The sequence below is a fragment of the Salmo salar genome, chromosome 15 (assembly GCF_965601325.2).
Source record: "Salmo salar chromosome 15, fSalSal1, whole genome shotgun sequence".
NCBI classification, from domain to species: Eukaryota; Metazoa; Chordata; class Actinopteri; order Salmoniformes; family Salmonidae; genus Salmo; species Salmo salar.
Window position 1 is genome coordinate 75,088,666 of NC_138305.1, and position 14,856 is coordinate 75,103,521.

Sequence of the window (14,856 nt, forward strand, 5' to 3'; positions counted from 1 at the left end):
GATAAGTGTTTAATGTGATTTTCAAATGCATTTACATTGATGTCAGAGAGGTTAGAGGGACAATAGAGCCCTGAGCACCAGGTCATTAGGACTTGGCGGTCATTAACAAGTTGGGTACTACCAAAGCATGTCCAAAGTGCATAAAATGAGATTGTTGAATCATGCAGTCACATGGAATTTTACTGCGGTCATGACTCATTACTGCCAGTGTGGCAGTAATATGGTCACCACAGCCCGTGTTACAGTTCATATAAAGGAAAATAAGTCAATTGAAAAAAATTCATTAAGCCCTAATATATGGATTTCATATGACTGGATACAGATATTCATCTGTTGGGTCACAGATATCATTATTTAAAAAAAAAGGTAGGGGTGTGGATCAGAAAACCAGTCAGTATCTGGTGTGACCACCATTTGCCTCATGCAGCTCAACATCTCCTTTGCATACAGTTGATCAGGCTGTTGATTGAAGAGTGAGACAACATTCCACAATGGCTGTGCGAAGTTGCTGGATATTGGCGCGAACTGGAACACGCAGTCATACACGTAGATCCAGAGCATCCCAAACATGCTCAATGAGTGACATGTCTGGTGAGTATACAGGCCATGGAAGAACTGGGACATTTTCAGCTTCCAGGAATTGTGTCAAGATCCTTGGGACCGTGCATCATCATGCTGAAACATGAGGTGATTGCGGCGGATGAATGGCATGACAATGGGCCTCAGGATCTCGTCACGGTATGTCTGTGCATTCAAATTGCCATCGATGAAATGCAATAGTGTTAGTTGTCCGCAGCTGACACCTGCCCATATCATAACCCCACCATAGGGTACTTTGTTCACAACATCGACTTTGGCAAACCGCTCGCCAACACTACGCCATACATGCCGTCTGCCATCTGACCAGTACAGTTGAAACAGGGATTCATTCGTGAAGAGCACACTTCTCCAGCGTGCCAGTGGCCATCAAAGGTGAGCATTTGCCCACTGAAGTCAGTTACGACACCAAACTGCAGTCAGGTCAAGACCTTGGCGAGGACGACGAGCACGCAGATGAGCTTCCCTGAGACGCTTTCGGAGTTTGTGCAAACCCCCAGTTTCATCAGCTGTCTGGGTAGCTGGTCTCAGACAATCTCGCAGGTGAAGAAGCCGGATGTAGAAGTCCTGGACTGGCGTGGTTACACATGGTCTGCAGTTGTGAGGCCGGTTGGATGTACTGCCAAAGTCTCTAAAATGACGTTGGAGGCAGCTTATTGTGGAGAAATGAAATTCGCTGGCAACAGCGCTGGTGGCATGCCAATTGCACACTCCCTCAACTTGAGGCATCTATGGCATGGTGTTGTGACACAAAACCGCACATTTTAGAGTGACCTTTTGTCCCCCGCACAAGGTGCACCTGTGTAATGATCATGCTGTTTAATCAGCTTGATTTGCCACATGGATTATCTTGGCAAATGAGAAAATGCTCACTAACAGGGATGTAACCAAATCTGTGCACAAAATGAGAGAAATAAGCTTTGTGTATATGGAAAATTTCTGGGATTTTTTTTATTTCAGCTCATGAAACATGGGACCAACACTTTACATGTTGCGTTTATATTTTTGTTTAGTGTCTTTACAAAGTGGTATACATAAAGTTGTATACCGTAAATTCCGGACTATAAGCCACAACTTTTTTCCCACGCTTTGAACATCGCGGCTTAAACAATTACGCGGCTAATATATGGATTTTTCCCGCTTTCAACATTTTTTTTCTTTCAAAAAAAAACTGGCGGCATGAAGCTTTTATTAGACCAATGAAATTGCCGAACGGGTTAAGGTCAAACAACTTTTTGGTTTGGATTAAATCGAGCGCTCTCAAACTTCCCATCATTCTGATTACGGTAGTCATTTTGTCACCATCATGGCAAAGACACGGAGAAATGCATATGATGCAGCTTTCAAGTTGAAGGCGATTGATCTGGCTGTTGGAAAAGGAAATAGAGCTGCTGCACGGGAGCTTGGTCTTAATGAGTCGATGATAAGACGTTGGAAACAGCAGCGTAAGGAATTGACTCAGTGCAAAAAGACAACTAAAGCGTACTGCTAATTTTTTGTTAAAAGCCGTGTTTCGTTAAAGCCTGTGTAAAGTTCATTTGTTTCAATGTACCGGTAGGCACCTGCGGCTTATAGACATGTGCGGCTTATTTATGTTCAAAATAACACTTTTTTTTTTTAATTCAGTGGGTGCGGCTAATATTCAGGTGCGCTTAATAGTTCGGAAATTACGGTACATATACAAAGGTCTGAACAGATCAGCATTCAAAAGATACAACTGGACACATACGGCTAACGACTATAATTAGCAAACAGCAGCAATGATAGAGAATGTAGCGTCGCCACTTCGTTTGTTTCAGTCGCAGACATCCCTAGAGTTAACTATTATAGTAAAATAACCTTACAAGATGTGTAAAGGATTAAATGAGAATATTGTGAATGGGATGCAAAGACCACTTGTTTGGAAACCAAGAAGGTCGCTGAAAGAACTTTATTTTAATGATGTCTACTATGTGTTCCAAACTTGTGTAACATTTTGTTCCCATACGTCTTTTACCATTTTGAATGGACTATGTCCATCCTTTGGAAGCAACAACCATTAATGTACAGGCATGGCTCCTTTGTGTATGGTTGTTGCTTCCAAAGGACACTAATGCAATAAAATATATGGATTAATAGTTAAGCTAGCTATAGCTTTACGTATTCGCCTTACAGAAGATTAATCACTGATAAATCTAGTTTGAAACTCAGCTAGCTGCTTCTAAGACTTTTGAGAAGGGTGATCGTGCTATTGACATTACAGGGTTAGCCAGTAGGAGTGGAGGGACTAAGGCAGCCAACAAATGGAGGGAGTGGCTGCATTTAGCACACAGAGAGTACCGGGTGGACTTTGATATTTAAACAATAGTGTGTTCTGACTACCAATAAAAAAAGAGTCCCAGAGCAGGCACTCTCAAAGACCCTGCTGTAAATTCAAAAACACAGAGTCCCTTACCTCCTGTCGCTTCCGCTCCTCAGCAGAGATCATCTGAAGAATGTCATTATCCTTCACCTGAGGCATAGAGGAAGATGTTTACAGCAAAATGATTAGTACATAAACTGGCTGTCATTACATCATACAGTCAGGTACATAAATATTTGGACATTTAAAACAATAACTTGGTCACTGTCCACCACAGCATATTGGAGTTGAAATTAAATAATGAATATGAGCTGAAAGTGCAGACTTTTACATCCAAATCGGGTGAATGGTGTAGGAATTAGAGCACTATTTATATGTGGTCCCCCCCCCTTTAAGGGACCAAAAGTAATTGGACAATTGGTTACTCAGTTGTTCCATGGCCAGGTGTGTTTTATTCCCTCATTCATTCACTTACAAGTAAGCAGACAAAAGGTCAAGAGTTGATTAAGTGTGGCATTTGCATTTGGAATCTGTTGCTGTTAACCCTCGATACAAAATCCAAAGAGCTGTCACTGCCAGTGAAGCAAGCCCTCATTAGGCTGAAAAGAATCTAAACACACATCAGCGAGATAGCAAAAGCATTAGGTGTGGCCAAATCAACTATTTGGTACATTCTTAAAAAGAACGAACGCACTGGTGAACGCAGGAACACCAAAAAGACCACGGAAAACTGTGGTGGATGACAGAAGAATTCTTTCCCTGGTGAAGAAAACCCCTTTCACAACAGTTGGCCAGATCAACAACACCCTCCAGAGGTAGGCGTATCTATGTCAAAGTCAACAATCAAGAGAAGACTTCACAAAAGTAAATACAGAGGGTTTACCACAAGATGTAAACCATTGGGAAGCGTCAAACATGAAGACCAGATTAGTTTGCCAAAAAACATTTAAAAAAAGCCTGTACAGTTCCGGAACATCCCATGGATAGACGAGACAAAGATCAACTTGTACCAGAATGATGGGAAGAGAAGGGAAGGAACCGCTCATGATCCAAAGTATACCACCTAATCTGTGAAGCATGGTGGAGGTAGTGTTACGGCGTGGGATTGTATGGCTGACACTGGAACTGGTTCCCTTGTATTTACTTATTGATGATGTGACTGCTGACAAAAGCAGCATGATGAATTCTGAAGTGTTTATGGCTATATTATCTGCTCAGATTCAGCCAAATGCTTCAAAACTCATTGGACGGCGCTTTACAGTGCAGATGGACAATGACCCGAAGCGTACTGCGAAAGCAACCCAATACTTTAAGGCAAAGAAGTGGAATGTTCTGCAATGGCCAAGTCAATCACCTGAATCCAATTGAGCATGCATTTCACTTGCTGAAGGCAAAACACCAAGAGCAAGAAGGAATTGAAGACAGCTGCACTAAAAGGCCTGGCAGAGCATCACCAGGGAAGAAACCCAGCAACTGGTGATGTTATGGGTTCCAGACTTCAGGCAGTCATTGACTGCAAAGGATTATGTTAGTTTGTCCAATTACTTTTGAGCCTCTAAAATTGGGGGGGGGGGGGGGCGCTATGTACAAAAATGGTTGTAATTCCTACACGGTTCAGACAATAATTGACAAAGATGAAAGTCTACATTTAAAGCACATCTTGATTGTTTCCCTTCAAATCCATTGTGTTTGTGTACAGAGCCAAAATTATGCAAATTGTCACTGTCCTAATACTGTATGACAGAGCACTCAGTCAGAAAATTTTATCCATATGGGAATGCAATTGCACTGAAAATGTTGTAAAATCCAGAGTTAGAGTTTGGATGGAAATGAGCCTCTATTAATGAAATGGCCAATACTGTCAGGCGAGTTTATTTATGAATGAATTCAAAACAATGGTTCAAATAGAATTAAACACCACCTTTTAATTTAAAACAGTATATTTGTCTTTATGGAACTAGGCAAGTAAAAAGTTAAGTGGAAAATGATAAGTTCTGTTCCTAAAATCTTTAATTTGAAGTCTGAGTGATATATGGTGACTAAGGTGAATTGAAGAATGCAAGTTATTTTAAGATGTTTTTAAGCCACAGTTTCATACACGCAGTCAATGCATTGTTTACTTCACAAGGCTTTCTGTAGCACTTGAATTAAAATTCTAAGACGGCCACAAAACAATTAAGATTGGTTCAAATTTCAGAAACCCATCCCTTTTACTGCCTTCTTTAAAGCGTATGATCAACACCGAAGTTCGGTGTTGATGCACAATCACATCTGCTGACAGGGTTCAGACCCCACATCTGTGCCCCTACCAGTCCCCGCTGGCCTGGAAGACCCCTCTGTTCCTCCCTGCTTACCTGTTGTAGCGAGCTCCAGGTGACCTGCGCTGGCCTGTAGCTCTTTACCACGATGGCCTGGTCCTCCCCGGGTGGCTCCACGTGGACAAAGTCGTCATCATCCGTAATAGTGGTGGGCTGCAGCCCCCGCTCCCTGATCTCCTGGTACAGCCGAGGATCTACGGGCAAGAGAAAGGAATAACTTTATTGTTCCATGCAATGTTGAAATGTCTTTTGTAGTTATGTGATACTGACATGGAAAATGTTGAAATGTTTGAAGAACTTCAAGTCCTCACTTCACTGTCATTAAGAACACTTCATTTGACACATTCAGCAGGTTACATGCACACAATAATTGTGGATAGTCAGATTAATACTATTTTTTTTTACATTTACATGCTTTGCAAGAAGAATAATTTCTCCTAACAAGCCTGTATACAGCACGTCTGAAATCAGGCTACTGATGGGCCTTTTGATACATGCAAAACATTGGCTTTCTACCACACTGACCATGTTATTTTTGCAAAGCCTATTTGATTTGGAGTTGAGACATAGTTCTCACAGAAATTTTAAGATGCATATACTTTTTCCGCACTCACTTTACTTGCGCACAAGAGCGAGGCTTGCACTCCAGGTGCTGGCATGTGCATAGATCAAATATACAGCTGATTAAGCGTTCCAGTGCCATGTCCTAATAATTCAGAAGATTGCTCAGAAAACCAGTTGCTTTAAAAATCGGCATACGTTAAGGTCATAAAGTTAACGTGATTAAGCAGATCAAGGTGCTTACATGACTAATACCATACTCCGCCTTCTGCCATAATCAGTTTAATATCGAATGATTTATTGTGCATGTTAAGGTACTTCATGAGAAATATCCAGTATCTCTAGGCGCAACAGTTACGATTTGTCGGGTTGAATATTTTCTTAGCTATAAAATAACCGTTTAAAACATGTTTTTATCCAGGGTTTCCCCATTTTCTGCCTGTGGGCCGCCATTGTAGAACATGCAGGCACACGAGTATCTCCCACTTCTACAGGCAGAAAATGGGAGACCCTGGATAAAAACGAGTTTTAAATGCTTATTTGATAGTGAAGGACACATTCAACCCGACGAATCATAATTATTGTTCCTAGAAATACTGGATATGCCTCTAACGTTCTTTTGGTGAAACCGAGTAGTTTAGATTTGGTTGATCAAGGACGCCAGGCTACGGAAGCTTCCACAACGAGCCATCTGTCTGTAAACAATGGCTCGTTGCAGGACGAAGCCACATGCTAACCAGGAATGACGGTCAACCAATTCGATTTGAACTTCAAGAAGTGAATTGAAAATAAATGACAGAAATCTTCACTCGAAAGAAATAATGCGCAATTATAGATTCATGAACTGGATTTTGATTAATCCCCTGACTTTCCCATATTTAAAAATGTATTGAACAAGCAAGATGCTAACTGTTTTGTCATTTGATCTTTTCCTGTCATCTGCTAGGCTGGGTGCCAGTCTGTTTCTGCTCTTTTGCAAACTTATGCAGAAATACACTGGCATGACTAGTCATCTGTATCTCTAGGGGCAAAGCCCTGTCAGCCGGGAGGAGTGACACATAAGTACCATCTTTGAATGAGCCCCCGTGCCTCTGGTTCCTCTTTCTCCCCAAGGTTCTCTAGAAAGGAGATGGTGGAAACATAAGTTAATCATAGAACAGGCATCATCAACTAGATTCAGCCACAGGATGATTTTTCTTGAGCGGATGGTCAGGGGGCCGGAACATAATTACAAATCATTTGTAGACTGCATAAAGCCCAAACATATATAATATTTGGCTAAGACAATTTCAAACCGTGCTTACATTGGTATACGATCACATACTGTACAGCTCACGATTATGTGTGGGAATACTGTGAAACATATTTCAAAAATTAAAAATCACTGAGCTGATTTGCTGGTGTTCTTAGTCTTGTCCCCCCCGCCAAAAAATAAAATAAAACTCGCCCCGGGACAAATTTGGCCCACGTGCCACCAGTTGGGGAACATTGTCACAGAGGAATGAATGTGGGAGAGGGCCTCCACAGAAGGACATGGAGCCCTCAATTTTGTCAGTATGTTTTGCTCCATGTTAAAACCATAGTGCAAGACTTCCTCAACTGACAACACTAACAGATTATGCATGGAAAGCTGTCCTGGAAATTTGACCTCATTCTAACTAAAGAGATTACCTCTAACTTAGGGACTTATCACCAGCACTTTGGCACTGATGACTCAAGACAGCTATGTTTCTGAATAGACACACTGAGGAGTGAGGTGTCCAATACAACTATCCCTTCCAGAACCACAGAACTGTTCTACCACAGGTTCAGTGATTGGCTAATGTCAACAGACCTTGTCTCCCAGGTGTAAAGCAAACATGTTCAATCATAAACATAAAGTGCCTGTGGAGCTCCAGGAACAGGGTTGCCTACCCCTAGGGGATAGCAGGGGGCTGGAGGTGAAATTCAGCCAGCGACTCGCTCACACTTGCCTTGCGTCTGGGAAGGTGCGCCGGCCCTGGGCTGGAGGCTCTGCTGTCCTCCTTTACAGGCATGAGCGTGTTTGCGCCCCCATTGTTCACAGCCATGGCGCCTATGTCGAGGCTGGTCACCGCCACCCGGTACGACTGGTTCCTGCGGTTCCTCCTCAATGACAAGCCATCCCCATCCCCGTCGCTGTTGTAGTCCTCCCAGGACACATCAGGCTCCATGGCGGAGTGACGGCTCCTGGAGGAGGAGGTGGTGGAGTTGGCCTCCAGACCCAAGGGGAAGGTGACCACGGTGGTGTGGTGGCGGGGCTTACTGGGCCGACTGTTCACCGCCAGACTCTTGGGGATGAGCTGCTGGGTGCCCAGCTTCCGCGCCGCCGCGCTCTCAGTGCTCAGGACCACCGGCGTCCGCCCCATAGAGCAGTCGGCCAATGACGGCTCGGCCTGGGACGTGGGCGAGCCCTGCGGTTGGCCGTGGTGGTTGTCCAGCGAGTCACAGTCCAGCTGCAGGTCAGAAGAGAAGCGTTGCTCCAGCAGGAGGGAAGTGTGGTCGCCCATGGAGCCGTCTGATTGTCTGTTGGACATTCCTGGTCTGTGGTCCCGTTGGTTCAACGTCTGCCTGTGAGCTTGGTTACCTCTGCAGCATCAGGCTACCATAGCAGCATAGAGACTGTTGGGACAAAAACAGGATGTCAACTGGAACCAGGTAGGGGATTTCAGTTTTGCAATTGACTGCAACTATAAAAATAAACATTTGTTTCACTATGGCATTAATGTTTCAAAGATTAAACTCCATGGAATGTGGTAATTATGGGTGGAAATAGATAGAGGCTTTGAATGTGAATGTCCTGCTTTCATTTTCTGCTCAAATGCCAGACAACTAGCCAACCGATGTTCCCTGGTTACCCAAACCCTTTGCACCGGCCAAACGCTGTGCCACTCCCACGGACATTGGTTCCTTGCAATGAGTCTGGATCTGATTAGGGTCCTTGCAATTCAGGATCCTTGGGACATCCCTACCACATTGAAAGTTTAAAAGTGTACACTGAACAAAAGTATAAAACATCTTTGCAATTGTTGCATATTGCAAAGGCTTTACCGAGTTTGAACAGTGCATTCGGAAAGTAGTCTGACTTTTCACTTTGTTACATTACAGCCTTATTCTAAAAATATTTTTTAATTCCCCTCAAACTACACACAATACCCCATAATGATAAAGCAAAAACAGGTTTAGAAAGGTTTGCAAATTCAGACCCTTTATTCAGTACTTTGTTGAAGTACCTTTGGCAGCAATTACAGCCTCGAGTCTTCTTGGGTATGACACTACAAGCTTGGCACACCTGTATTTGGAGAGTTTCTCCCATTCTTCTTTGCAGATACTCATGCTCTGTCAGGTTGGATGGGGAGCGTTGCTGCACAGCCATTATCAGGTCTCTCCAGAGATGTTCAATTGGGTTCAAGTCCAGGCTCTGGCTGGGCCACTCAATGACATTAAGAAACTTGTCCCGAAGCCACTCCCGCGCTGTCTTGGCTGTGAGCTTTAGGTCATTGTCCTGTCGGAAGGTGAACTTTGCCCAAGTCTGAGGGCCTGAGCGCTCTGGAGCATGTTTTCATCAAGGATCTCTGTACTCGATCCTGACTAGCCTCCTAGTACCTGCTGCTGAAAAACATCACCACAGCATGATGCTGCCACCACCATGCTTCACCGTGGGAATGGTGCCAGGTTTCCTCCAGACGTGATGCTTGGCATTCAAGCCAAAGAGTTCAATCTTGGTTTCATCAGACCAGAGAATCGTGTTTCTCATGGTCAGAGTTCTTCAGGTGCCTTTTCGCAAACTCAAAGCGGGCTGTCATGTACCTTTTACTGAGGAGTGGCTTCCGTCTGGTCACTACCATAAAGGCCGGATTGGTAGAGTGCTGCAGAGATGGGAGAATCTTCCAGAAGGACCACCCATCTCCACAGAGGAACTCTGGAGCTCTGTCATAGTGACCATCGGGTTCTTAGTCACCTCCCTGACCAAGGCCCTTTTCACCTGATTGCTCAGTTTGGCCAGCTCTAGGAAGAGTCTTGGTGGTTCCAAACTACTTCCATTTAAGAATGTTGGAGGCTACTGTTCTTAGGGACCTTCAATGCTGCAGAAATATTTTGGTACCTTTCCCAGATCTGTGCCTTGGCACAATCCTGTCTCTGAGCTCTACAGACAATTCCTTCAACCTCATGGCTTGGTTTTGGCTCTGACATGCACTGTCAACTGTGGAACCTTATATAGACAGTGGTGTGCCTTTCAAAATCCTGTCCAATCATTTGAATTTACCACAGGTGGACTCCAATCAAGTTGTGGAAACATCTCAAAGATGATCAATGGAAACAGGATGCACCTGAGCTCAACTTTGAGTCTCATAGCAAAGGACCTGAATAGTTACGTAAATAAAGGTATGTTTAAGAAATGTGCAACAAAAAAAAAAAAAAAAAACCAGTTTTTGCTTTGTCATTATGGTGTATGGATGAGGGGGAAAAAAATAATTTAATCAATTTTAGAATAAGGCTATAACGTAACAAAATGTGGAAAAATCGAAGGGGTCTGAATACTTCCGAATGCACTGTACCTTAAGGTAGGGCCATGGATCAGAAAATCAGTCAGTATCTGGTGTGACTTCCATTTTACTCATGCAGCGCGAAACATCTTTCGCATAGAGTTGATTAGGCTGTTGATTGTGACCTGTGGAATGTTGTCCCACTCCTCTTCAATGGCTGTGTGAAGTTTCTGGATATTGGCCGGAACTGGAACACGCTATCGTACACGTCGATCCAGAGCATCACAAACATGCTCAATGGGTGAGATGTCTGGTGAGTATGCAGGAACTGGGACATTTTCAGCTTCCAGGAATTGTGTCCAGATCCTTGCGTCATGGGGCTGTGCATGAGGTGATGACGGCGGATGAATGTCACGACAATGGGCCTCAGGATCTTGTTGCGGTATCTCTGTGCTTTCAAATTGCCATAACTCTACCATGCGGCATTCTGTTGACATCAGCAAACCATCTCCCATACACGCTGTCTGCAATCTGCCCGGTACAGTTGAAACCAGGATTCATCCATGAAGAGCACACTTCTCCAGCATGCAAGTGGCAATCGATGGTGAGCATTTGCCCACTGAAATCAGTCACGACACCGAACTGCAGTCAGGTCAAGACTGATGAGGACGACAAGCAGTTTGACAGTTTGTGCAGAAAATGTTCAGTTGTGCAAACCCTCAGATGATCCCTCACAACTGCATATTTTATTGGCCTTTTATTGTCCCCAGCACAAGCTGCACCTGTGTAATGATCATGCTGTTTAATCAGCTTCTTGATATGCCACACCTATCAGGTGGATGGATTATCTTGGAAAAGGAGAAACACTCACTAACAGATGTAAACAAATTTGTGCACAAAATGTGAGAGAAATAAGCTTTGAGGGTATAGAAAATGTATATATTTTGTTCAGCCTAAAATGGTTACACAAGGGTTAACATTGGGGTTGGGTAAGGGTTAAAGTTAGGGTAGGCATGTCCCAAGGATCCCAGATAGCGCTACCCAGCCGAGCGCTACCCATCAGAGTACCTCCCCAACGATTTCTATAAAACACATTCTAACCGTTCTGATTGGTCCCAGAAACCAGTATGTTGGGTCAGAGCCAGAACACATGGGTACAGCAGTGTTTGGAAAATGTGTCATTGGCTTGATACTCTGATTGGATATACATTCATTTGTTTTCTACAACACCTGTTTTTTTTGGAGCAACCAATGATGGCAACATAGCCACGGGAAGCAGTTTGGGAATGGGGGTGCAGTGATTTGGGGGGAGGGGATGCCGAAAATTGCCTGCATTGAAGACGTCTATGTCGGTCCACTAATACAGGACTACTAAAAGGCCCAGTGCAGTACTTTTGTGCTTTTTTTAAAAAAAATACTAAATGTAGTCTGATAATTATCTGTACAAAACAGTTCATCTGAAAACACTTGAATATAAAAAATAATGTTTTACAGTTTGACACTTTGCAAATCCAATTTATTTCTATGTCAAAACTGATGGTCTATTCAGTCCTTTTCCATGTTAGTAGACCCTCTTATCCAGAGCAACTTACAATAGTGAGTGCATACATTTGCATACTGGTCCCCCATGGGAATCAAACCCACAACCCTAGCATTGCAAGCACCATGCTCTCTCTACCAACTGAGCTACAGCATCACAAACCACTTGTCTCATTGTACTCAATTACTGTATTATGGAGAGTTTTTTTTCATGGCAATGGAAAGTCTACAGGTACAAACCTAGATGACCAGTCTATGTACAATACAGTAATGTACATTTACATTAAGTGGTTTGTAAGGATGGTAAATTAATACCACACAAAAATAATTTTTGTATGTTATTTGATCAAGAATAATATTGAATTTGAGATCCTATTGGCCCGTCCTAGCATGCATCTGCATATTTCCGTCAGGGAACGCCTACTGTGTAAAGTGCATGTGTGCAATAACTCAATTCGCCTTTGCATTCCTTCTAAACATTGCGATTTTGTAAAACTCTGGAAATGGGTAAAGTCTACAAAAAGTAGTCCACTCTGTCCAAAGCAGATTTTAGTTTTGGGAACAGAAAATTGCACGGAGATCAAATGTTTCATTGTTTGCAGAATGTCGGCCAAAATGAATCTCCTTCCACCTTCTCCCACTACCGGCCACTGGGGTTCCTCACTACCATATTTGGCAGTGAGTGGAAACGCCAAGCGGATGCTTCACATTTATGTCATTGTTCTATCGCTCTGCCATTTCCTGGTTGCTAAAACGCCAATAGTTCGCCTAATTTCAGTTTATGTGACAAAATAAAACTAGCATAGCGTAGAGAATTATTGTACCATCTAAACTGCTGTGAATTATATTTTCAGCTGTTTGAAACCGAAAGTAAAAAAGAAGCAAAAACAAAAACGTAAGAATGGTAAGCATAGAAATTGGACAGAACGGATCTACCGATTCTTAGACTTGCTTTCAAGTGAAATGGTATATCTATAACTCCCATTTCTATGCGATTTTGGTCGGGTCGCCCAAAAAGTTACATATTGCAACTTTAACCGTGCTCGTTCCCAACAGAAAAACATGGCAATCAACCCATGACTCACCGCTCACGCCTACGCTCTACCTACATCCAACACAAATCTGTGAACTGACAACTGCATTTATAACATGTAATAAACCGAGTAGGCTACTTTACCGAGGCATGTATAGCCTTGAGGGAAAATGACTTGCACTGCAGCCAATCATCACCCGAACCTGTGTGTTTCATGTCTGCCTATCACACAGGTAGATTGTTTTACATTTACATTTTAGTCATTTAGCAGAAGCTCTTATCCAGAGCGACTTACAGTAGTGAATGCACACATTTCTTTCGTACTGGTCCCCCGTGGGAATCGAACCCACAAACCTGGCGTTGCAAACACCATGCTCTACCAACTGAGCCACACGGGACTGTGTAACTGTAGGTTTATAAATCATAATGACTATACACTTAAAAAAAAGTTATAATGCAAGTATGGTAAATACACTTAGTTTGCTGTAGGCTATGGATCTCAAATTGGTAGCTAGTCTATAATTTGCAAAGTCAACGTTGTAAGGACAAAATACGAATACGTGTATCGATGCAGTATTTGGAACAACCCCATTTATCACATTCGTGTTTTATGTTCATAATTTCAATAAAAGAATAGCCTACGCACGGTGGGTACACCTCCTGAAAACTTCACCGTTTATAAATGGACTAGAAAGGAATGTGAGCGTCGCACTCACACGGTCCACGGCCTCTATAGCTCTAAACTAAACGTAATTAAAAACTATTTATAAAATGTAGTACTACTGTACCTGTCCAACTCGAAAAAATTTGTCATCTTCCAAACAACTAAGTGTTATATGTCGTGCATGTGTCCAGCAGAACAGTCGCGGAATTTCTCCCCCCCCCCAAAAAAAAAAAGCCTAAATTAACTCCCTTTCGTGAAGACTGCTTCTCCTTCTCTTCCTCCTCAGTTTGCATATATAACAGAGCCCATCAATCTGTGCATGCTACGTCACTACAGGTGTGTGAGGGCGCGTTCCTCTGCCCAGGCGTTGCTGAAACATACTAGATCTTACAATGCCTGGATAGGTATTTTACACCATATATGTTATAGCAATCTGTCAGTGGATGACACAGTCTATAACGTAACACGCAAACGTTGGTTGACGCTTGCAACGTCTGAGCAGGTGAACGCGACCTTAAATCTGCTGTCAAAACAGCGAGATTTTGACAATGTCCGAATATTTTCCGGAGAAGCATTGGTTAAATATGAAGCCATTGCGATGTAACTGAATTGATAGATTATCCCTTTCAAATTGAATTTCAGTGGATTCAGCGGATTAAATTGAGAGAAAAATAATTACAACATAATTTGAAGCTACAAATTTGCTTGTTTAGTCTACCATAAAATGACCCACCAATAAACCTACATAAACAAAAGAGCAATATGGTTTAGCCTGCCCTACAAGGGGCATTTCATTACATTTTCAAACTCAAATTCCACTTGAAATAGCAGTCTCTGTGCTAAAAGTAACATTGCATGACAACATTATTTATCCACCTGTTTTGAAGCTATCCATAATGTGTTTACAAATCTCTTATGGCAACCAAAACAATGGAGTAGATTCCCATTTTTGGTATTATGATGGGGCATTATAATACTGTAAATCACATTCTTATAACATAAATTGATATTTTCGTTAGTTGAAATGGCCAATGAACGACTGAAAATCGCACAGATGTATGTTTTGACTGACTAGTAGGCCTACAGACCCTTATATAACCCCTATGGTCCACCTGCTCTAGAGGCCAACTCCAAGATAAAGGTCTCCCCTGTTCTGGTGAAGAGTTTGCTATGACTGGAGTGCCATCTAGTGTGTTTACAGCTATATTACATGTGCAAGGCAGTGGTAGAGAATCAACTGAAAAATATCAAAGATTGCAGTAAATTGTAATTTATTTATTTAATTCCATTTGACAGTC

At 42.6% G+C, this 14,856-nt stretch overlaps 1 protein-coding gene across 2 annotated transcripts in view; it reads right to left on the minus strand.

Moving 5' to 3' along the window:
* The window catches only part of arhgef16 (Rho guanine nucleotide exchange factor 16), a 34,216-nt gene extending 20,328 nt beyond the window's left edge, over positions 1–13,888 (minus strand). Inside the window, exons 1-5 of one of the 2 annotated variants that reach the window (XM_014146177.3) lie at positions 13,683–13,888; positions 7,791–8,457; positions 6,884–6,935; positions 5,293–5,450; positions 3,032–3,088 (exon numbers count right to left, since the gene is read on the minus strand). In XM_014146177.3, coding sequence (XP_014001652.2) covers positions 3,032–3,088; positions 5,293–5,450; positions 6,884–6,935; positions 7,791–8,372 — 849 coding nt within the window. In that variant the 5' untranslated portion in view covers positions 8,373–8,457; positions 13,683–13,888. Of the gene's footprint in view, positions 1–3,031; positions 3,089–5,292; positions 5,451–6,883; positions 6,936–7,790; positions 8,458–13,540 lie in introns of both variants that reach the window. The other variant, XM_014146178.3, reaches the window with a different exon arrangement.
* Between the last annotated feature and the right edge of the window lie 968 nt (positions 13,889–14,856).